Source organism: Pleurodeles waltl, chromosome 6 (assembly GCF_031143425.1).
Source record: "Pleurodeles waltl isolate 20211129_DDA chromosome 6, aPleWal1.hap1.20221129, whole genome shotgun sequence".
Taxonomy (NCBI): domain Eukaryota; kingdom Metazoa; phylum Chordata; class Amphibia; order Caudata; family Salamandridae; genus Pleurodeles; species Pleurodeles waltl.
This window is the reverse complement of record NC_090445.1, coordinates 26,902,154-26,927,451: the sequence shown is the minus strand read 5'-3', so window position 1 is coordinate 26,927,451 and position 25,298 is coordinate 26,902,154. Positions and strand designations below refer to the sequence as shown.

At 47.8% G+C, this 25,298-nt stretch overlaps 1 protein-coding gene across 7 annotated transcripts in view; it reads left to right on the top strand.

The window, feature by feature from the left end:
- RAPGEF1 (Rap guanine nucleotide exchange factor 1) overlaps window positions 1-25,298 on the top strand; it is a 432,768-nt gene that overhangs the window by 207,015 nt on the left and 200,455 nt on the right. For all 7 annotated transcript variants that reach the window (XM_069237096.1, XM_069237094.1, XM_069237093.1 and 4 more), the window contains exon 7: window positions 497-620. In XM_069237096.1, coding sequence (XP_069093197.1) covers window positions 497-620 — 124 coding nt within the window. The remainder of the gene's footprint in view (window positions 1-496; window positions 621-25,298) is intronic.

Below are 25,298 nucleotides of genomic sequence, written 5' to 3'. Positions count from 1 at the left end.
GGTCAATGCCAAGAGAATGAGATCAGGTTGAGGATGTACCGCACGCCCACCAGAAAGTCTGGTCAGATACTGGTAAGCCAGTCTTTCTCAGCGTCCCTTCTTCATGACAGAGAGAGAGGATGCAGACCTGAAAATCCTATTAACTTTGGTTAGCCCTGGATGAGACGCTGGGTAACAAATAGGAGTTTAAAAAGTTATTTTTGTTTTATCTTACAAAACACCATTGAGTTTGAAGTTGTGAGAATATTCTATTACTCCCCCAAGATAGGAAGGGGTGAATAGTTAATGGACGGGCGTACTTTTACGCCCAGGTGTATCCACTACCAGCCTCAGCCCCTTGACACCTTGGCAGACAAGGCCAGCGAGATGACCTCGGTCCAACCTCCGCAAGGTTGACCCAAAGCTCTATTGATGCCTGACCAGGGGGACTGTTTTCCCAGTTTTTGTGCATATGTTTTAATTAATTTACTTAAAATTTCTGTTTTTTTCCCTTCAGTCCACCACCTGCATTACCACCGAAAAAGAGGCAGTCGGCACCATCCCCTACCCGGGTGGCAGTTGTGGCACCTATGAGTCGGGCGACCAGTGGCTCCAGTTTACCGATTGGAATCAGCAAACAGGTATGACTAAAGTGCAGGAAGTTTCCAAGCACATTTGGGCTGTGCAACCTAAGAGACTTGTATGTGCGTGGCACATGCTAATGAAGACACTGTATGCGTGGAATATGTGGAGGGCATTGCAAATGTAAGGTATCCTGAGGGTTCTGCACACGTGACTCTTGTCTGAGGACACTGACCCTCAAGAAAACAAAACTTTTTTCGACATTCTGATTGTCATAAGAAATTCTATTAGTTGGCCACCGTGGCCTACATGGGGAGGTCTTATGAACTGCCAGTGTTCAGACTTGTTACACAATGTCCTAGGCTATGAGATTTCTCTCCTACCTTCCTCTCAAACACCAAGTGGGTGAGGGAAGTAAATCCCCTTGATATGCAATTAGCAGGGTCTCTGGTTTTGAATGCTTTTCTTGTCCACACCGTTGCCAGAAACAAAGGGTGCTGGTAAGTGATTTGAAGTGGACCTCTCACTAAAATGCTGATATTCATAGCATGTGTTGGCTGCAGAAACGCGTGCTGTGCACACTCCTGCCGTCTAGTGTTGGGCTCGGACTCTGTCACGTGTTTTTGATGAAGGTCTTTTTATTGCTGACATGACATCAAAACACCTCCTCTTCGAGAATGTGCATCTTCGATGGCTCCATTTTTAGATTGATTTTTTTTTTTTTCCCGCTATCGGGTTCGGACAGATTGCATCGGAGTTTGGTGCAACTTCAGCGCCTCACGTCCTGTTGACGCAATAGAGACTCAAAGCAGCTCCTAATTGTTACGGGAATCCTACTCTACCTCGACTTTGCCAGCCGTTGGATTAATGTTTAGTGAGCTTCATCTTTTCACCGATTGAGACATCTTCTATACCCCTTCCTCCGTACTGCTGAGAAGCTCTCCGTGGGCAATGAAAGGTACAAAAAAAAAAAAAAACAGCTCTTCAGAATGTGTCCTCAGTGTGGGTCAAAGTACGCATAATCAGACCAACCCGACGTTTACAACCTCTGCTTGTGCCGTAGCACAATGAACAGGACTGCACTGTCTGCAGCCTGTTCAAAAACCAGAAAACTCTACTCCCTCAACACAACCGGCAGGAGGTAAAAGCATTCATGTTGAAAGGCTCCATAGAGCCTGTTCCAAAAAGTCACCATGGCAAAGGGGTATATTCCCTCTACTTTCTAATACTCAAAAAGAAAGGGACGCTCAGGTCCATACTAGACCTGCACCCCCTCAATCAGTAGGTTATGTCAGAACACTTTCACATGGTGACCGTGCAAGATGCATTTCCACTGTTTCAAGAAGGCGACTTCATAACAGCAGTCGATCTGAAGGACGCTTACTTTCATATACCGATTCATCTGGCACACCGCAGTTACCTCAGGTTTGTGGAAGTCACTACCAGTTCAAGGTTTTGCCATTCAGGATGATGAGACCCACATAGCAGTTGTGGCAGCCAATCTGAGAAGACCCAAAATTCCCATCTTTCCACATTTGGACGATTGGCTGATAAAGTCCAGGCAGGCAGCTATGCCTTTAGGACACACAGACAACGATCAATCTGTTACATAAATTGGGCTTCACATTCACTGCCACCATGTCCCACATACAACCTCTCCAGAAACATCCCTGTCTGGAAGCGATCCCCAATTCTGTCTCAACCAAAGCATACTCCAATGCACAGAGGGTTCTCTGTCTCTAGAACTAACTGGCTCCTTTTCAGCCACATCATCTCCTGCCAGTTAGAACAGTGATGTGCCTGCTGGCGCAAAGTCTTCTTTAGCAATCGTACCACATGCCGGGGAGCATATGCACACCTTACAGGAGTGCCTAGCATCTCAGTGGTTACAACGGGGGGCAGTTTAGAAGATCCTGTAGTAGAGCACTACTTAAGCGAGGGCCACAGAGGTATCCAGTGGCAAGTGATCAGTGTCCTCAGATTACCTGAAAGAGGAGGAAATTTGGAACCATTGCTTAGTACAGAAGAATTGAAATGGATTCTGGAGATGGGCACCATGAAAACGGGGCTAAACGACAGTAGGAATGGACTAATTTGATTTTAACTGGCATAGTGAAATTTTTCCCTTTACCTAATGGACTGGATATTGCCTGGAATGTTCTTATGTGCCTTCCTGGGTAGTCCCCAGGGGTTTCATCAGTTTCCCATCAACTGTGTCCATTGCTGCAATCCATTGTAATACTTTTTTTTTTTTTCCATTTGTGATTCTTGTATTTATTTTTTATCATAATCCCCTTTTCTTTCTCTTTCAACGTTTATCTGTATGTTCTGCAAATATCTTCCTTTCAGCCTCTTTTCCAAGATGGCGGCCACTAGACACAGGTTCTCCTTTTGTATACTCTGGGCTGTCCTTTCTCTAGCTATTTTCATGACCCAGGTGTTCAAATGTAGGGCAGTCCCTCCTTCAATTCTATTACCCAGGAGAAACAACGTTTGTTTGGAGCACACCCAGCCCCCTTCACTCCGCTCTCACGTCATGCAGTTTTGTCTGCTGTCAAGAAAGATCTTCCGGTACTCCGATGGAGGCCATTTTATATTTCAGAAGTGTCTCACTCTGCCCCGCTCACATTACATGTATGTATCATCATCATAGGGCATTCATTCCTACATTGGCAATTTTTGACGGCTTTAGGAGTCTATACAGCCCTTGCACAGGTAATTTTGAGACTGTTGAGATTTACTGTAATTCCCATTCATTGTCTCCCTCCCCCCTCCATTTTTTTCCCACCATTTTGGCTGATTCTTTGTGTATTTTGAATCAAAAGATGTAGCTGATTTGAACCCATTGGTGCTTTCAGCAATGCTTGATTGGTATCTAGTGAGTCTCCACTCTTTGTATACATTGGAGTCCTATATTGTGTCCTTCTCTACTCTGACACTTTATTTTCTGTGCTGTAGGAAGTTGGCTCTGTATGCACTATTTCAAAGTAAGGAATAGTGTGCACAGAGTCCAAGGGATCCCCTTAGAGGTAAGATAGTGGCAAAAAGAGATAATTCTAATGCTCTATTTTGTGGTAGTGTGGTCGAGCAGTAGGCTTATCAGAGGGTAGTGTTAAGCATTTGTTGTACACACACAAGCAATAAATGAGGAACACACACTCGGAGACAATTCCAGGCCAATAGGTTTTTGTATAGAAAAATATCTTTCCTTAGTTTATTTTAAGAACCACAGGTTCAAGATTTACATGTAATACTTCAAATGAAAGGTATTGCAGGTAGGTACTTTAGGAACTTTGAATTAGCAAAATAGCATATACAGTTTTCACATAAATCACATATTGCTATTTTAAAACTAGACAGTGCAATTTTCAACAGTTCCTGGGGGGAGTAAGAGTTTGTTAGTTTTTGCAGGTAAGTAAACCACCTACGGGGTTCAAGTTTGGGTCCAAGGTAGCCCTCCGTTGGGGGTTCAGAGCAACCCCAAAGTTACCACACCAGCAGCTCAGGACCGGTCAGGTGCAGAGGTCAAAGTGGTGCCCAAATGCATAGGCTTCAATGGAGAAGGGGGTGCCCCGGTTCCAGTCTGCCAGCAGGTAAGTACCCGCGTCTTCGGAGGGCAGACCAGGTGGGTTTTGTAGGGCACTGGGGGGGACACAAGTCCACACAGAAAGTACACCCTCCGCAGCACGGGGGCGGCCGGGTGCAGTGTGCAAACACGCGTCAGGTTTTCAATAGAAATCAATGGGAGACCAAGGGGTCTCTTCAGCGATGCAGGCAAGGGGGGTGCTCCTCGGGGTAGCCTCCACCTGGGCAATGGAGAGGGCCTCCTGGGGGTCACTCCTGCACTGGAGTTCGGATCCTTCAGGTCCTGGGGGTTGCGGGTGCAGAGTCTTTACCAGGCGTCGGGATCTGAGGAGCAGGCAGTCTCGGTCAGGGGGAGCCTCGGGATTCCCTCTGCAGGCGTGGCTGTGGGGGATCAGGGGGGGCAACTCTGGCTACTCACGGTCTCGCAGTCGCCGGGGAGTCCTCCCTGAAGTGTTTGTTCTCCACAAGTCGAGCCGGGGGCGTCGGGTGCAGAGTAGCAAGTCTCACGCTTCCGGCAGGAAACGCAGGTTGTTTTAAAGTTGCCCCTTTGTAACAAAGTTGCAGTCTTGGGTGAACAGAGCCGCTGTCCTCGGGAGTTCTTGGTCCTTCTAGAGCAGGGCAGTCCTCGTCTCCGTCTTCTCTGCAGGGTTTTTCAGCTTAGCAGTCCTCTTCTTCGGTTGCAGGAATCTGAGTTCCTAGGTTCTGGGGAGCCCCTAAATACAGAATTTAGGGGTGTGTTTAGGTCTGGGAGGGCAGTAGCCAATGGCTACTAGCCCTGAGGGTGGCTACACCCTCTTTGTGCCTCCTCCCAAGGGGAGGGGGTCACATTCCTATCCCTATTGGGGGGAATCCTCCATCTGCAAGATGGAGGATTTCAAAAAGTGAGTCACCTCAGCTCAGGTTGCCTTAGGGGCTGTCCTGACTGGCCAGTGACTCCTCCTTGTTTTTCTCATTATCGCCTCCAGCCTTGCCGCCAAAAGTGGGGCCGTGGCCAGAGGGGGCGGGCAACTCCACTAACTGGAGTTCCCTGTGGTGCTGTAACAAAGGGGGTGAGCCTTTGAGGCTCACCGCCAGGTGTTTCAGTTCCTGCAGGGGGGGGTGTGAAGCACCTCCACCCAGTACAGGCTTTGTTACTAGCCTCAGGGTGACAAAGGCACTCTCCCCATGTGGCCAGCAACATGTCTCTAGTGTGGCAGGCTGCTAAAACCAGTCAGCCTACACAGGTAGTTGGTTAAGGTTTCAGGGGGCACCTCTAAGGTGCCCTTTGGGGTGTATGTTACAATAAACTGTACACTGGCATCAGTGTGCATTTATTGTGCTGAGAAGTTTGATACCAAACTTCACAGTTTTCAGTGTAGCCATTATGGTGCTGTGGAGTTCGTGTTTGACAGACTCCCAGACCATATACTCTTATGGCTACCCTGCACTTACAATGTCTAGGGTTTTGCTTGGACACTGTAGGGGCACAGTGCTCATGCACTGGTGCCCTCACCTATGGTATAGTGCACCCTGCCTTAGGGCTGTAAGGCCTGCTAGAGGGGTGACTTATCTATACTGCATAGGCAGGGTGAGGTTGGCATGGCACCCTGAGGGGAGTGCCATGTCGACTTACTCGTTTTGTCCTCACCAGCACACACAAGCTGGCAAGCAGTGTGTCTGTGCTGAGTGAGGGGTCCCCAGGGTGGCATAAGACATGCTGCATCCCTTAGAGACCTTCCCTGGCATCAGGGCCCTTGGTACCAGGGGTACCAGTTACATGGGACTTACCTGGATGCCAGGGTGTGCCAATTGTGGAAACAAAAGTACAGGTTAGGGAAAGAACACTGGTGCTGGGGCCTGGTTAGCAGGCCTCAGCACACTTTCAAATCAAAACTTACCATCAGCAAAGGCAAAACGTCAGGGGGTAACCATGCCAAGGAGGCATTTGCTTACATGTGCTCTTTCAGTTCTCTATTTTTCTCGGCCTCAAGTATTCTTAGAGTCCTGATGATAATTCTTTCATTTGTCTAAAGGATCTAAACGTTGTTGACTAGTTATACTCACCTAATTTGATTGTACATAAGAACAAAATACTCTGTTCTTACTTGACATGCGCTATTGATCACTAGTGGATAACCTGTATGAGAGCACTGAGCATGTTTCTCACCACACCCTGTGCACCATCACATAGTTTTTAACATTTTTATAATATACAATTGAATAAATCGACCATTTGATGTACTTACACATTGATAGTGATATCTATTGTCTCAGGACCACTGTTCCCTGCACTTATGCCGGGCATCTGCGTGGGCATTCCTCCATTCATTCATGAAACACTATTGCCTGGACAGCCAAGTCTGCAGAGAAGGGCACTTTGCTCAGTCAGCAGGACTTTCTGATTTGAGTAAGTTCACAGCCCGCTTCTATTTAGGTACTTCTTAGGTATCTATTGGTATCTAAGGTGAGGTATCTGCAACTAGAAGATTGTCAGAAGAATATTACTTAGCTTTGGTAACACTCGTTCTAGTAGAGGTTCTGTCTAGCTGCAGATTTCTCACTGACCCTCCCTTTCTCCCCGCTCTGTGGTTGGACTGTATCCTTTAATAAGATCACAAGTCTAAGAATCTGCACAATTGTCTATAAGTTTGCTTTTGTGGCTCCACATCAAGGCGCGCAAACAGTCTTGAAAGCAACTGACAGTTCGCAGGAATGGCACCTATATAAGCCCTGCACATCCTTCTGGAGCGTAACATCAGTATGGAGCCACATGGCAACACCTTCCGGCAAGCAGAGGTACAACGGAAAAGTTTCTGCCTAGGGAATATTCAAAAGGTGATTTACCTGCAGCAAGAAAAATCTCTACCAGAAAAAGAGGTTCGATGGCATCTGTCGCTGTAGATACGCATGTTCTGCAATAGCTCGCCATCTGGTGTTGGGCCGGAGTGTTACAAGTTGTTTTTCTTCGAAGAAGTCTTTCGAGTCACGGGACCGAGTGACTCCTCCTTTTGTCTCCATTGCGCATGGGCGTCGACTCCATCTTCGATTGTTTTTTTTCCGCCATCGGGTTCGGACGTGTTCCTGTCGCTCCGAGTTTCGGAACGGAAAGATAGCTAATTTCGGAAGATTTTCGTCGGTATTGTTGCGTTCGGGATCGGCGTACTTAGGTTCCACACCGCATCGAAGATCGAAGAGCTCCGGTGCCCTTCGGGGTAGTTTTTCGATCCCCCGTCGGGGCCTGGTCGGCCCGACCGCGTGCTGAAGAACGCCGATGGAACGGACCCGTTCCGTTTCTGCCCCAAATGCCACAATAAATACCCCTACTGTAGGAAGTTGGCTCTGTATGTGCTATTTCAAAGTAAGGAATAGCATGCACAGAGTCCAAGGGTTCCCCTTAGAGGTAAAATAGTGGTAAAAATAGATAATACTAATGCTCTATTTTGTGGTAGTGTGGTCGAGCAGTAGGCTTATCCAAGGAGTAGTGTTAAGCATTTGTTGTACATACACATAGACAATAAATGAGGTACACACACTCAGAGACAAATCCAGCCAATAGGTTTTGTTATAGAAAAATATCTTTTCTTAGTTTATTTTAAGAACCACAGGTTCAAATTTTACATGTAATATCTCATTCGAAAGGTATTGCAGGTAAGTACTTTAGGAACTTCAAATCATCAAAATTGCATGTATACTTTTCAAGTTATTGACAAATAGCTGTTTTAAAAGTGGACACTTAGTGCAATTTTCACAGTTCCTAGGGGAGGTAAGTATTTGTTAGGTTAACCAGGTAAGTAAGACACTTACAGGGCTCAGTTCTTGGTCCAAGGTAGCCCACCGTTGGGGGTTCAGAGCAACCCCAAAGTCACCACACCAGCAGCTCAGGGCCGGTCAGGTGCAGAGTTCAAAGTGGTGCCCAAAACACATAGGCTAGAATGGAGAGAAGGGGGTGCCCCGGTTCCGGTCTGCTTGCAGGTAAGTACCCGCATCTTCGGAGGGCAGACCAGGGGGGTTTTGTAGGGCACCGGGGGGGACACAAGTCCACACAGAAATTTCACCCTCAGCAGCGCGGGGGCGGCCGGGTGCAGTGTCGAAACAGGCGTCGGGTTCGCAGTGTTAGTCTATGAGAGATCTCGGGATCTCTTCAGCGCTGCAGGCAGGCAAGGGGGGGGTTCCTCGGGGAAACCTCCACTTGGGCAAGGGAGAGGGACTCCTGGGGGTCACTTCTCCAGTGAAAGTCCGGTCCTTCAGGTCCTGGGGGCTGCGGGTGCAGGGTCTCTCCCAGGCGTCGGGACTTTAGGTTCAAAGAGTCGCGGTCAGGGGAAGCCTCGGGATTCCCTCTGCAGGCGGCGCTGTGGGGGCTCAGGGGGGACAGGTTTTGGTACTCACAGTATCAGAGTAGTCCTGGGGTCCCTCCTGAGGTGTCGGATCTCCACCAGTCGAGTCGGGGTCGCCGGGTGCAGTGTTGCAAGTCTCACGCTTCTTGCGGGGAGCTTGCAGGGTTCTTTAAAGCTGCTGGAAACAAAGTTGCAGCTTTTCTTGGAGCAGGTCCGCTGCCCTCGGGAGTTTCTTGTCTTTTCGAAGCAGGGGCAGTCCTCAGAGGATGTCGAGGTCGCTGGTCCCTTTGGAAGGCGTCGCTGGAGCAGGATCTTTGGAAGGCAGGAGACAGGCCGGTGAGTTTCTGGAGCCAAGGCAGTTGTCGTCTTCTGGTCTTCCGCTGCAGGGGTTTTCAGCTAGGCAGTCCTTCTTCTTGTAGTTGCAGGAATCTAATTTTCTAGGGTTCAGGGTAGCCCTTAAATACTAAATTTAAGGGCGTGTTTAGGTCTGGGGGGTTAGTAGCCAATGGCTACTAGCCCTGAGGGTGGGTACACCCTCTTTGTGCCTCCTCCCAAGGGGAGGGGGTCACAATCCTAACCCTATTGGGGGAATCCTCCATCTGCAAGATGGAGGATTTCTAAAAGTTAGAGTCACCTCAGCTCAGGACACCTTAGGGGCTGTCCTGACTGGCCAGTGACTCCTCCTTGTTATTCTCATTATTTTCTCCGGCCTTGCCGCCAAAAGTGGGGGCCGGGCCGGAGGGGGCGGGCAACTCCACTAGCTGGAGTGTCCTGCTGGGTTGGCACAAAGGAGGTGAGCCTTTGAGGCTCACCGCCAGGTGTGACAATTCCTGCCTGGGGGAGGTGTTAGCATCTCCACCCAGTGCAGGCTTTGTTACTGGCCTCAGAGTGACAAAGGCACTCTCCCCATGGGGCCAGCAACATGTCTCGGTTTGTGGCAGGCTGCTAAAACTAGTCAGCCTACACAGATAGTCGGTTAAGTTTCAGGGGGCACCTCTAAGGTGCCCTCTGGGGTGTATTTTACAATAAAATGTACACTGGCATCAGTGTGCATTTATTGTGCTGAGAAGTTTGATACCAAACTTCCCAGTTTTCAGTGTAGCCATTATGGTGCTGTGGAGTTCGTGTTTGACAAACTCCCAGACCATATACTCTTATGGCTACCCTGCACTTACAATGTCTAAGGTTTTGGTTAGACACTGTAGGGGTACCATGCTCATGCACTGGTACCCTCACCTATGGTATAGTGCACCCTGCCTTAGGGCTGTAAGGCCTGCTAGAGGGGTGTCTTACCTATACTGCATAGGCAGTGAGAGGCTGGCATGGCACCCTGAGGGGAGTGCCATGTCGACTTACTCGTTTTGTTCTCACTAGCACACACAAGCTGGCAAGCAGTGTGTCTGTGCTGAGTGAGAGGTCTCCAGGGTGGCATAAGACATGCTGCAGCCCTTAGAGACCTTCCTTGGCATCAGGGCCCTTGGTACTAGAAGTACCAGTTACAAGGGACTTATCTGGATGCCAGGGTCTGCCAATTGTGGATACAAAAGTACAGGTTAGGGAAAGAACACTGGTGCTGGGGCCTGGTTAGCAGGCCTCAGCACACTTTCAATCGTAAACATAGCATCAGCAAAGGCAAAAAGTCAGGGGGCAACCATGCCAAGGAGGCATTTCCTTACACAACCCCCCCCCAAACGAAAGAGGATGAGACTAACCTTTCCCAAGAGAGTCTTCATTTTCTAAGTGGAAGAACCTGGAAAGGCCATCTGCATTGGCATGGGCAGTCCCAGGTCTGTGTTCCACTATAAAGTCCATTCCCTGTAGGGAGATGGACCACCTCAACAGTTTAGGATTTTCACCTTTCATTCGCATCAGCCATTTGAGAGGTCTGTGGTCAGTTTGAACTAGGAAGTGAGTCCCAAAGAGGTATGGTCTCAGCTTCTTCAGGGACCAAACCACAGCAAAGGCCTCCCTCTCAATGGCACTCCAACGCTGCTCCCTGGGGAGTAACCTCCTGCTAATGAAAGCAACAGGCTGGTCAAGGCCATCATCATTTGTTTGGGACAAAACTGCCCCTATCCCATGTTCAGAGGCATCAGTCTGCACAATGAACTGCTTAGAATAATCTGGAGCTTTGAGAACTGGTGCTGAGCACATTGCTTGTTTCAGGGTGTCAAAAGCCTGTTGACATTCCACAGTCCAGTTCACTTTCTTGGGCATTTTCTTGGAGGTGAGTTCAGTGAGGGCTGTCACAATGGATCCATATCCCTTCACAAACCTCCTGTAATATCCAGTCAAGCCAAGGAATGCCCTGACTTGAGTCTGGGTTTTTGGAGCTACCCAGTCCAGAATAGTCTGGATCTTGGGTTGGAGTGGCTGAACTTGGCCTCCACCTACAAGGTGTCCCAAGTAAACCACAGTTCCCTGCCCTATCTGGCATTTGGATGCCTTGATAGAGAGGCCTGCAGATTGCAGAGCCTTCAAAACCTTCCTCAGGTGGACCAGGTGATCCTGCCAGGTGGAGCTAAAGACAGCAATATCATCAAGATAAGCTGTGCTAAAGGACTCCAAGCCAGCAAGGACTTGATTCACCAACCTTTGGAAGGTGGCCGGGGCATTCTTTAAACCAAAGGGCATAACAGTAAACTGATAATGCCCATCAGGTGTGGAGAATGCTGTCTTTTCTTTTGCTCCAGGTGCCATTTTTATTTGCCAGTACCCTGCTGTCAAGTCAAAGGTACTTAGAAATTTGGCAGCACCTAATTTATCAATGAGCTCATCAGCTCTTGGAATTGGATGAGCATCTGTCTTGGTGACAGAATTGAGCCCTCTGTAGTCCACACAAAACCTCATCTCTTTCTTTCCATCTTTGGTGTGAGGTTTGGGGACTAAGACCACTGGGCTAGCCCAGGGGCTGTCAGAGCGCTCAATTACTCCCAATTCCAGCATCTTGTGGACTTCCACCTTGATGCTTTCCTTAACATGGTCAGACTGTCTAAAGATTTTGTTCTTGACAGGCATGCTGTCTCCTGTGTCCACATCATGGGTACACAGGTGTGTCTGACCAGGGGTTAAGGAGAAGAGTTCAGGAAACTGTTGTAGGACTCTCCTACAATCAGCTTGCTGTTGGCCAGAGAGGGTGTCTGAGTAGATCACTCCATCTACTGTACCATCTTTTGGGTCTGATGACAGAAGATCAGGGAGAGGTTCACTCTCTGCCTCCTGATCCTCATCTGTTACCATCAACAGATTGACATCAGCCCTGTCGTGGAAGAGCTTAAGGCGGTTTACATGGATCACCCTCTTGGGGCTCCTGCTTGTGCCCAGGTCCACCAAGTAGGTGACCTGACTCTTCCTCTCTAGTACTGGGTAAGGGCCACTCCATTTGTCCTGGAGTGCCCTGGGAGCCACAGGCTCCAGAACCCAGACTTTCTGCCCTGGTTGGAACTCAACCAGTGCAGCCTTTTGGTCATACCAAAACTTCTGGAGCTGTTGGCTGGCCTCAAGGTTTTTGGTTGCCTTTTCCATGTACTCTGCCATTCTAGAGCGAAGGCCAAGTACATAGTCCACTATGTCCTGTTTAGGCTCATGGAGAGGTCTCTCCCAGCCTTCTTTAACAAGGGCAAGTGGTCCCCTTACAGGATGACCAAACAGAAGTTCAAAGGGTGAGAATCCTACTCCCTTCTGTGGCACCTCTCTGTAAGCGAAAAGCAGGCATGGCAAGAGGACATCCCATCTCCTTTTGAGTTTTTCTGGGAGCCCCATGATCATGCCCTTTAATGTCTTGTTGAATCTCTCAACTAAGCCATTAGTTTGTGGATGGTATGGTGTAGTGAATTTATAAGTCACCCCACACTCATTCCACATGTGCTTTAGGTATGCTGACATGAAGTTGGTACCTCTGTCAGACACCACCTCCTTAGGGAAACCCACTCTGGTAAAGATACCAATGAGGGCCTTGGCTACTGCAGGGGCAGTAGTCGACCTAAGGGGAATAGCTTCAGGATACCTGATAGCATGATCCACTACTACCAGGATATACATATTTCCTGAGGCTGTGGGAGGTTCTAGTGGACCAACTATGTCCACACCCACTCTTTCAAAGGGAACCCCCACCACTGGAAGTGGAATGAGGGGGGCCTTTGGATGCCCACCTGTCTTACCACTGGCTTGACAGGTGGGGCAGGAGAGGCAAAACTCCTTAACCATGTTGGACATATTGGGCCAGTAGAAGTGGTTGACTAACCTCTCCCACGTCTTGGTTTGTCCCAAATGTCCAGCAAGGGGAATGTCATGGGCCAATGTTAGGATGAACTTCCTGAACAGCTGAGGCACTACCACTCTCCTAGTGGCACCAGGTTTGGGGTCTCTGGCCTCAGTGTACAGGAGTCCATCTTCCCAATAGACCCTATGCGTTCCATTTTTCTTGCCTTTGGACTCTTCAGCAGCTTGCTGCCTAAGGCCTTCAAGAGAGGGACAGGTTTCTTGTCCCTTACACAGCTCCTCCCTTGAGGGTCCCCCTGGGCCTAAGAGCTCAACCTGATAAGGTTCAAGCTCCAAAGGCTCAGTTCCCTCAGAGGGCAGAACTTCTTCCTGAGAAGAGAGGTTCCCTTTCTTTTGCTGTGTTGCAGTTGGTTTCCCAACTGACTTTCCTGTTCTCTTGGTAGGCTGGGCCATTCTTCCAGACTCCAGCTCTACTTGTTCACCCTGTGCCTTGCATTGTGCTCTTGTTTTCACACACACCAGTTCAGGGATACCCAGCATTGCTGCATGGGTTTTTAGCTCTACCTCAGCCCATGCTGAGGACTCCAGGTCATTTCCAAGCAGACAGTCCACTGGGATATTTGAGGAGACCACCACCTGTTTCAGGCCATTGACCCCCCCCCATTCTAAAGTAACCATTGCCATGGGATGTACTTTTCTCTGATTGTCAGCGTTGGTGACTGTGTAAGTTTTTCCAGTCAGGTATTGGCCAGGGGAAACCAGTTTCTCTGTCACCATGGTGACACTGGCACCTGTATCCCTCAGGCCCTCTATTCTAGTCCCATTAATTAAGAGTTGCTGTCTGTATTTTTGCATGTTAGGCGGCCAGACAGCTAGTGTGGCTAAATCCACCCCACCCTCAGAAACTAGAGTAGCTTCAGTGTGGACCCTGATTTGCTCTGGGCACACTGTTGATCCCACTTGGAGACTAGCCATACCAGTGTTACCTGGATGGGAGTTTGGAGTGGAACCTTTCTTGGGACAGGCCTTGTCTCCAGTTTGGTGTCCATGCTGTTTACAGCTATGACACCAGGCCTTTTTGGGATCAAAGTTTTTACCCTTGTACCCATTGTTTTGTGAAGAGGCTCTGGGCCCACCCTCCTGTGCAGGTTTTTGGGGGCCTGTAGAAGACTCTTTACTATTTTTAGTTTTGGTTGTCTCATCACCCTTCCCCTGGGGAGTCTTTGTGACCCCTTTCTTTTGGTCACCCCCTGTTGAAGTCTTGGACACCCTTGTCTTGACCCAATGGTCCGCCTTCTTTCCCAATTCTTGGGGAGAAATTGGTCCTAGGTCTACCAGATGCTGATGCAGTTTATCATTGAAACAATTACTTAACAGGTGTTCTTTCACAAATAAATTGTACAGCCCATCATAATTACTTACACCACTGCCTTGAATCCAACCATCTAGTGTTTTCACTGAGTAGTCAACAAAGTCAACCCAGGTCTGGCTCGAGGATTTTTGAGCCCCCCTGAACCTAATCCTGTACTCCTCAGTGGAGAATCCAAAGCCCTCAATCAGGGTACCCTTCATGAGGTCATAAGATTCTGCATCTTGTCCAGAGAGTGTGAGGAGTCTATCCCTACACTTTCCTGTGAACATTTCCCAAAGGAGAGCACCCCAGTGAGATCTGTTCACTTTTCTGGTTACACAAGCCCTCTCAAAAGCTGTGAACCATTTGGTGATGTCATCACCATCTTCATATTTAGTTACAATCCCTTTAGGGATTTTCAACATGTCAGGAGAATCTCTGACCCTATTTATGTTGCTGCCACCATTGATGGGTCCTAGGCCCATCTCTTGTCTTTCCCTCTCTATGGCTAGGATCTGTCTTTCCAAAGCCAATCTTTTGGCCATCCTGGCTAACTGGATGTCCTCTTCACTGGGGTTATCCTCAGTGATTTCAGAGGTGTTGGTCTCTCCTGTGAGGGAACCAGCATCTCTGACTATTATTTTTGGAGTCAGGGTTTGAGGGACCCTGTTCTCCCTAGATAGGACTGGTAGGGGGGAATTGTCCTCCAAGTCACTATCCTCTTCCTCTGAGTTGCCACCCTCAGAGGGGTTGGCCTTTTCAAACTCTGCCAAAAGCTCCTGGAGCTGTATTTTGGTAGGTTTGGGGCCCATTGTTATTTTCTTTATTTTACAGAGTGACCTTAGCTCCCTCATCTTAAGATGGAGGTAAGGTGTGGTGTCGAGTTCCACCACAGTCACATCTGTGCTAGACATTTTGCTTCTAAAAGTTGGAATACTTTTTAAGAATCTACAACTGGTTCTAGAGTCTAATTCAAACTTTTACAAACTTTTAAACTCTAAAAGAAATGCTAAACAGGATCTAACACAAGGCCCTAGCAGGTCTTTTAAGAATTTAGAAAACTTTTCAAATTGCAAAAATCAATTTCTAATGACAATTTTGGAATTTGTCGTGTGATCAGGTATTGGCTGAGTAGTCCAGCAAATGCAAAGTCTTGTACCCCACCGCTGATCCACCAATGTAGGAAGTTGGCTCTGTATGTGCTATTTCAAAGTAAGGAATAGCATGCACAGAGTCCAAGGGTTCCCCTTAGAGGTAAAATAGTGGTAAAAATAGATAATACTAATGCTCTATTTTGTGGTAGTGTGGTCGAGCAGTAGGCTTATCCAAGGAGTAGTGTTAAGCATTTGTTGTACATACACATAGACAATAAATGAGGTACACACACTCAGAGACAAATCCAGCCAATAGGTTTTGTTATAGAAAAATATCTTTTCTTAGTTTATTTTAAGAACCACAGGTTCAAATTTTACATGTAATATCTCATTCGAAAGGTATTGCAGGTAAGTACTTTAGGAACTTCAAATCATCAAAATTGCATGTATACTTTTCAAGTTATTGACAAATAGCTGTTTTAAAAGTGGACACTTAGTGCAATTTTCACAGTTCCTAGGGGAGGTAAGTATTTGTTAGGTTAACCAGGTAAGTAAGACACTTACAGGGCTCAGTTCTTGGTCCAAGGTAGCCCACCGTTGGGGGTTCAGAGCAACCCCAAAGTCACCACACCAGCAGCTCAGGGCCGGTCAGGTGCAGAGTTCAAAGTGGTGCCCAAAACACATAGGCTAGAATGGAGAGAAGGGGGTGCCCCGGTTCCGGTCTGCTTGCAGGTAAGTACCCGCGTCTTCGGAGGGCAGACCAGGGGGGTTTTGTAGGGCACCGGGGGGGACACAAGTCCACACAGAAATTTCACCCTCAGCAGCGCGGGGGCGGCCGGGTGCAGTGTCGAAACAGGCGTCGGGTTCGCAGTGTTAGTCTATGAGAGATCTCGGGATCTCTTCAGCGCTGCAGGCAGGCAAGGGGGGGGTTCCTCGGGGAAACCTCCACTTGGGCAAGGGAGAGGGACTCCTGGGGGTCACTTCTCCAGTGAAAGTCCGGTCCTTCAGGTCCTGGGGGCTGCGGGTGCAGGGTCTCTCCCAGGCGTCGGGACTTTAGGTTCAAAGAGTCGCGGTCAGGGGAAGCCTCGGGATTCCCTCTGCAGGCGGCGCTGTGGGGGCTCAGGGGGGACAGGTTTTGGTACTCACAGTATCAGAGTAGTCCTGGGGTCCCTCCTGAGGTGTCGGATCTCCACCAGTCGAGTCGGGGTCGCCGGGTGCAGTGTTGCAAGTCTCACGCTTCTTGCGGGGAGCTTGCAGGGTTCTTTAAAGCTGCTGGAAACAAAGTTGCAGCTTTTCTTGGAGCAGGTCCGCTGCCCTCGGGAGTTTCTTGTCTTTTCGAAGCAGGGGCAGTCCTCAGAGGATGTCGAGGTCGCTGGTCCCTTTGGAAGGCGTCGCTGGAGCAGGATCTTTGGAAGGCAGGAGACAGGCCGGTGAGTTTCTGGAGCCAAGGCAGTTGTCGTCTTCTGGTCTTCCGCTGCAGGGGTTTTCAGCTAGGCAGTCCTTCTTCTTGTAGTTGCAGGAATCTAATTTTCTAGGGTTCAGGGTAGCCCTTAAATACTAAATTTAAGGGCGTGTTTAGGTCTGGGGGGGGTTAGTAGCCAATGGCTACTAGCCCTGAGGGTGGGTACACCCTCTTTGTGCCTCCTCCCAAGGGGAGGGGGTCACAATCCTAACCCTATTGGGGGAATCCTCCATCTGCAAGATGGAGGATTTCTAAAAGTTAGAGTCACCTCAGCTCAGGACACCTTAGGGGCTGTCCTGACTGGCCAGTGACTCCTCCTTGTTATTCTCATTATTTTCTCCGGCCTTGCCGCCAAAAGTGGGGGCCGGGCCGGAGGGGGCGGGCAACTCCACTAGCTGGAGTGTCCTGCTGGGTTGGCACAAAGGAGGTGAGCCTTTGAGGCTCACCGCCAGGTGTGACAATTCCTGCCTGGGGGAGGTGTTAGCATCTCCACCCAGTGCAGGCTTTGTTACTGGCCTCAGAGTGACAAAGGCACTCTCCCCATGGGGCCAGCAACATGTCTCGGTTTGTGGCAGGCTGCTAAAACTAGTCAGCCTACACAGATAGTCGGTTAAGTTTCAGGGGGCACCTCTAAGGTGCCCTCTGGGGTGTATTTTACAATAAAATGTACACTGGCATCAGTGTGCATTTATTGTGCTGAGAAGTTTGATACCAAACTTCCCAGTTTTCAGTGTAGCCATTATGGTGCTGTGGAGTTCGTGTTTGACAAACTCCCAGACCATATACTCTTATGGCTACCCTGCACTTACAATGTCTAAGGTTTTGGTTAGACACTGTAGGGGTACCATGCTCATGCACTGGTACCCTCACCTATGGTATAGTGCACCCTGCCTTAGGGCTGTAAGGCCTGCTAGAGGGGTGTCTTACCTATACTGCATAGGCAGTGAGAGGCTGGCATGGCACCCTGAGGGGAGTGCCATGTCGACTTACTCGTTTTGTTCTCACTAGCACACACAAGCTGGCAAGCAGTGTGTCTGTGCTGAGTGAGAGGTCTCCAGGGTGGCATAAGACATGCTGCAGCCCTTAGAGACCTTCCTTGGCATCAGGGCCCTTGGTACTAGAAGTACCAGTTACAAGGGACTTATCTGGATGCCAGGGTCTGCCAATTGTGGATACAAAAGTACAGGTTAGGGAAAGAACACTGGTGCTGGGGCCTGGTTAGCAGGCCTCAGCACACTTTCAATCGTAAACATAGCATCAGCAAAGGCAAAAAGTCAGGGGGCAACCATGCCAAGGAGGCATTTCCTTACACCTACACAGACCAACACTTGGTCTGCAACCTGTGCCTGTCACCTGAGCACAGCGAAGACACCTGCGAGGCCTGTCGTGCGTTCCGGTCCCGAAAAACACTCCGAGACCGTCGAGCCAGAAGACTTCAGATGGCGTCCGCACCGACAGCCCAACGGGAGTTCGAGGAACAGGAAGAGGAAGGTACCTTTTCGATCCAAGACTCAGACTCCGAAGGATTCGACGATACACAAACCGTGAGTAAGACGTCGAAAACCACACAGAGAAACATTTACAAGGCCCAGGGGACGCCACTGCCATCCGGCCATGGCTCCACCCATAAATTCGGTGACCGACCGTCGGCACCGAAAAAGGCCCAAGCAGTGCCGAGATCGTCCGACTCCGGTCGAGACACCGGCACGCAGCCTTCTCGGGACCGAGAAAGTGCTGGAGACAAGCCTCGACACCTAGATGCCGGTGTCGACACGGCTCGACGCCGAGACAGCGGCACCGAAACAGATCGACGCCGAGAAGTTTCGGCCCCGAAAAAGAAAAAAGTCACCTCGGAGCCGAAAAAACACGCAGACAGGGTTTCGATGCCGAAACAAACTGCAAGCGACCCAGCTTCAGGCTCTTATACAGAAGAGCACTCGCTAACCTCCCAAATGCAGAAGCATAGGTTTGAGGAAGAGCTACAAACAACTAATGTGGACCATACGCAAAAGCGTATCTTCATACAGCAGGGGACAGGAAAAATAAGCACCCTTCCCCCCCATTAGGAGAAAGAGAAGGTTGGAGTTCCAGACTGAACAGACACCACAACCAAAAGTGGTGAAAAGAGTTACCCCACCACCCTCTCCTCCGCCCGTGATTAACGTCTCACCAGCACAAACTCCATCACACTCCCCAGCTCACACCACCCTGAACCAAGATCAGGACGCATGGGACCTATACGACGCCCCAGTGTCAGATAACAGTCCGGAGGCATACCCTACGAAGCCATCTCCACCAGAAGACAGCACCGCGTATTCTCAGGTGGTGGCTAGAGCAGCACAATTTCACAACGTGAGCCTCCACTGAGAACAAGTCAAGGATGATTTTTTATTCAACACACTCTCCACCACCCACAGCTCATACCAAAGCCTGCCTATGCTCCCTGGTATGCTCCGGCACGCAAAAGACATCTTTAAGGAGCCGGTCAAAAGTAGGGCCATCACACCAAGGGTGGAAAAAAAGTATAAGGCGCCTCCTACAGACCCGGTTTTCATCACTACACAGCTGCCACCAGACTCTGTCGTTGTAGGAGCAGCTAGGAAAAGGGCCAACTCTCACACATCTGGAGATGCACCACCCCCAGATAAAGAAAGCCGCAAGTTCGATGCAGCTGGTAAAAGAGTCGCAGCACAAGCTGCAAACCAGTGGCGCATCGCGAACTCCCAGGCACTACTTGCGCGCTATGACAGAGCCCACTGGGACGAGATGCAACATCTCATTGACCATCTGCCCAAGGACTTACAAAATAGGGCAAAACAAGTGGTTGAGGAGGGACAGGCCATTTCCAACAACCAGATCCGCTCCTCCATGGACGCTGCAGATACAGCTGCACGGACAATTAATACATCTGTAACTATCAGAAGGCATGCATGGCTCCGAACGTCTGGATTTAAACCAGAGATTCAACAAGCAGTTCTCAATATGCCCTTTAATGAAAAAGAACTGTTCGGTCCAGAAGTGGACACAGCGATTGAGAAACTCAAAAAAGATACGGACACTGCCAAAGCCATGGGCGCACTCTATTCCCCGCAGAGCAGAGGGAATTACAGCACATTCCGTAAAACGCCCTTTCGAGGGGGGTTTCGGGGTCAAAGCACGCAAGCCAGCACCTCACAAGCCACACCGTCCAGTTACCAGGGACAGTATAGAGGAGGTTTTCGGGGACAATATAAAGGAGGGCAATTCCCTAGAAATAGAGGAAGATTTCAAAGCCCCAAAACCCCTGCTACTAAACAGTGACTCACATGTCACTCACCCCCTCCACACAACACCAGTGGGGGGAAGAATAGGTCATTATTACAAAGCATGGGAGGAAATCACTACAGACACTTGGGTTCTAGCAATTATCCAACATGGTTATTGCATAGAATTTCTACAATTCCCTCCGAACATACCACCAAAAGCACAAAATTTAACAACACACCATTCCAATCTCCTGGAGATAGAAGTGCAGGCACTATTGCAAAAGAATGCAATCGAATTAGTGCCAAACACACAAATAAACACAGGAGTTTACTCACTGTACTTTCTGATACCAAAGAAGGACAAAACGCTGAGACCAATCCTAGACCTCAGAGTAGTGAACACTTTCATCAAATCAGACCACTTCCACATGGTCACACTACAAGAAGTATTGCCATTGCTAAAACTACACGACCACATGGCAACTTTAGACCTCAAGGATGCTTATTTCCATATACCAATACACCCATCGCACAGGAAATACCTAAGGTTTGTATTCAAAGGAATACATTACCAATTCAAGGTACTGCCTTTCGGATTAACAACCGCACCAAGAGTCTTTACCAAATGTCTAGCGGTAGTCGCTGCACACATAAGAAGGCAGCAAATACATGTGTTCCCATATTTGGACGACTGGCTAATCAAGGCCCATTCGTTCATACAGTGCTCAAATCACACAAATCAGATCATACAAACCCTCTTCAAACTCGGGTTCACCGTCAACTTTACAAAATCCAACATTCTGCCGCGCAAGGTACAACAATACCTAGGAGCCATAATAGACACATCAAAGGGAGTAGCCACTCCAAGTCCACAAAGAATTCTACATTTCAACACCATCATACAACGCATGTATCCAACACAAAAGATACAGGCAAAGATGGTATTACAACTCCTAGGCATGATGTCTTCATGCATAGCCATTGTCCCAAACGCAAGACTGCACATGAGGCCCTTACAACAATGCCTAGCATCGCAGTGGTCTCAAGCACAGGGTCACCTTCTAGATCTGGTGTTAATAGACCGCCAAACTTACCTCTCGCTCCTGTGGTGGAACAACATAAATTTAAACAAGGGGCGGCCTTTCCAAGACCCAGTGCCACAATACGTAATAACAACAGATGCTTCCATGACAGGGTGGGGAGCACACCTCGATCAACACGGCATACAAGGACAATGGAACGTACATCAAACAAAACTGCATATCAATCACCTAGAACTTCTAGCAGTTTTTCAAGCACTAAAAGCTTTCCAACCAATAATAGTTCACAAATACATTCTCGTCAAAACAGACAACATGACAACAATGTATTATCTAAACAAGCAGGGGGGGACGCACTCCACGCAGTTAAGCCTGCTAGCACAAAAGATTTGGCATTGGGCAATTCACAACCAAATTCGCCTAATAGCACAGTTTATACCAGGGATCCAAAATCAACTCGCAGACAATCTCTCTCGAGATCACCAACAGGTCCACGAATGGGAAATTCACCCCCAAATTCTGAACACTTATTTCAAACTCTGGGGAACACCTCAGATAGACTTGTTTGCGACAAGGGAGAACGCAAAATGCCAAAACTTCGCATCCAGATACCCACACGAACAATCCCAAGGCAATGCCCTATGGATGAACTGGTCAGGGATATTTGCTTACGCTTTTCCTCCTCTCCCTCTCCTTCCTTACCTGGTAAACAAACTCAGTCAAAGCAAACTCAAACTCATATTGATAGCACCAACTTGGGCAAGGCAACCCTGGTACACAACGCTGCTAGACCTATCAGTGGTACCCTGCATCAAATTGCCCAACAGGCCAGATCTGTTGACACAGCACAACCAAAAGATCAGACACCCAGATCCAGCATCGCTGAATCTAGCAATCTGGCTCCTGAAATCCTAGAATTCGGGCACTTACAACTTACCCAAGAATGTATGGAAGTCATAAAACAAGCCAGAAGGCCATCCACCAGGCACTGCTATGCAAGTAAATGGAAGAGGTTTGTTTGCTACTGCCATATTAATCAAATACAACCATTACACACAACTCCAGAACATGTAGTGGGTTACTTGCTTCACTTACAAAAATCTAACCTAGCTTTCTCTTCCATTAAAATACACCTTGCCGCAATATCTGCATACCTGCAGACTACCTATTCAACTTCCCTATATAAGATACCAGTCATTAAAGCATTCATGGAGGGCCTTAGGAGAATTATACCACCAAGAACACCACCTGTTCCTTCATGGAACCTAAATGTTGTCCTAACTAGACTTATGGGTCCACCTTTTGAACCTATGCACTCCTGCGACATACAGTTCCTAACCTGGAAGGTGGCATTTCTCATCGCCATTACTTCCCTAAGAAGAGTAAGCGAGATTCAGGCGTTTACAATACAGGAACCTTTTATACAACTACACAAAAATAAAGTCGTCCTAAGGACCAATCCTAAATTTTTGCCAAAGGTTATTTCACCGTTCCATCTAAATCAAACAGTGGAACTTCCAGTGTTCTTTCCACAGCCAGATACCGTAGCTGAAAGGGCACTACATACATTAGATGTCAAAAGAGCATTGATGTATTACATTGACAGAACAAAAAACATCAGAAAGACTAAACAACTCTTTATTGCATTTCAAAAACCTCATGCAGGAAACCCAATTTCAAAACAAGGTATAGCCAGATGGATAGTTAAATGCATCCAAATCTGCTACCTTAAAGCTAAACGACAGCTGCCCATTACACCAAGGGCACATTCAACCAGAAAGAAAGGTGCTACCATGGCCTTTCTAGGAAACATCCCAATGCAAGAAATATGTAAGGCAGCCACATGGTCTACGCCTCACACATTCACCAAGCACTACTGTGTAGACGTGTTATCCGCACAACAAGCCACAGTAGGTCAAGCCGTATTAAGAACATTATTTCAGACTACTTCCACTCCTACAGGCTGATCCACCGCTTTTTGGGGAAATAACTGCTTACTAGTCTATGCAGAACATGCGTATCTACAGCGACAGATGCCATCGAACTGAAAATGTCACTTACCCAGTGTATATCTGTTCGTGGCATCAGTCGCAGTAGATTCGCATGTGCCCACCCGCCTCCCCGGGAGCCTGTAGCAGTTTGGAAGTTACCTTCAATTATTTATATATGTATCATCTCAACCTTAAATAGGTGCATACTTAGTCACTCCATTGCATGGGCACTATTACTACAATTCAACTCCTACCTCACCCTCTGCGGGGAAAAACAATCGAAGATGGAGTCGACGCCCATGCGCAATGGAGACAAAAGGAGGAGTCACTCGGTCCCGTGACTCGAAAGACTTCTTCGAAGAAAAACAACTTGTAACACTCCGGCCCAACACCAGATGGCGAGCTATTGCAGAACATGCGAATCTACTGCGACTGATGCCACGAACAGATGTACACTGGGTAAGTGACATTTTCATTACCAGAGGTAAGTAACTTATTATTTTAGGCCTGTGGAAGAACAGAAGGGTACGTGACCTGCACTCTGTGACCTTTCAGGATCTCTGAAGGACTAGACCTGCTTCCCCTGTACTCAGGAGGAAGAAGTAGACTCCAAGGGTCAGTTGGCTGACCTCTACACAAAAAAGCTGCAACAGACCTTTTCTCTACAATGCCTAGCTGATAAGTGGCAGCTGCAACATGGACTGGACTTTGCTGGTGGCCTTTGCCAGGCGCACTGTAGTCTGTACAGTTCGCGTTCTTTTTTTTGTTTGTTTTAGTCTTATTTTACACCTAACATTTTTTTCTCTGATAGCCTTTCAAAGATCAATCCCTCCACTGTTTCTTACTTTGGTGGTGAGGGGTGCTTTGGCGCCAGCTTTGATGCCAGTTGTGGCTGAGGTTTTGGTGTTGATTTCGGCTCCGAGTGTGGGTTTTCGAACTCTTACTGACAAGACGGCATCAGCAGGAATAGTCGGGAAGGCAGTCCAAAGTCCCCCAAATACCACATCCAATGGTGTGGACACCTTTTGTGTCATGTTACCAGGAATTGTAGACAGGTTTATTTTATTTAATTTGTGTGACATCTAGGAGGCGGTGGCTTTCTTCTTTGAAGAGGACACATGTCCACCTCAAATAATACTCCACTTTCCTACAGTCATATCAAGAAATTAGTTATTGCTCACAAAATTTTGGAATACTATGTTAGAAACAGTGTTTGGGGCAAACGTTCTATTAAGAAGGATCCTATTAAAAACCTGGAAGATGACCTCTTTCAACATAGCAGAAATCATTTTATTACATCATATACACTAGTCAAATGTTATTCAGCTGCCTACTAGACAGCATAAGCACATCCCCTTTTTAGGGTTGAGCACGCAAGTGCTCTGGCCCCTGTTGTAATCTCTCTGTGAGCTTTTAACCTCGCCCATGTCACGCACATCAGTTTGGTTGGATCGTGGGCTTGCCTTTTAAAATTAGTTTGATTTCATTAGTGAAAGACCTTTTCTGGTGTTTAGCCCTCCTCGAGAGCACCGGTAAACTACTGGAATACTTTTTATTTTTATTTCCTATGCAGCGTGATCTCGCTGGGCAAACTTCTGTTTCCTTTTGTATAGATTTCCTTCATGCTCATGGTGGCCGTCGGCTCGCTTATGTGAAACTGTTTAACTTTTCATTTTCAGTTTATGTGGAAAGAAAAGTCTGGTTAGGAGTTTACAACGCTAATAGCTCTAACTCGAGCAAATGCAAGACCCATTGCATTGCAAATGTTTGTTTGGTTTGCTAGTCACTAAGCAAGGTAAGGTAAATGTGCCTCAGCAACCCACGTATGGGAGGTCATGTCAAATTCTACCTTATTTATCAACAGCTTGAAATGTCTATGCGGAGACTCACATTGGCATTATGGAACAAACAAAACAAAACTACACTAAACAAGCTTCCAAACTACATTAATGCTGCTGTTAGCAGTAGATTTTGATGCAAAGGGACACAACAGGAACCAACTGAAGTCTAAGTTGCAGAATTATTCCCTTCATTTAGTCGACATGGTGTTCAAAAAAATGTTACAAGAAAACATAGGCGTGGGACAATTTATCTAGAATAAATGAGATATGAATGTGTTACAAGTTAATGGGAAGTACAAAGAACAGTGTAAAACTTTATGCTGCGAGGAGAGGTTCTGTATACAATGTATTTACTAAGTCAGGGCTTGAGGTTAAGAGAAGCAAGGCTGAGGTAGTAATGATTTTGAACAAAGATGCCCAGAGCTTGATGTTCAATTAGAATGTCTTTGAGGTGCGCTTTTGATGCATACATTATTATGGGCTGTTTTTAAAAACAAAAAGTAAAACATTGAGAATGAACTGGGATCAGTTTGTAATTATGTGGTTTTATGATTTAAAATTTGTGGAAGTCATTAAATGTGTTTCAAGTCTCCT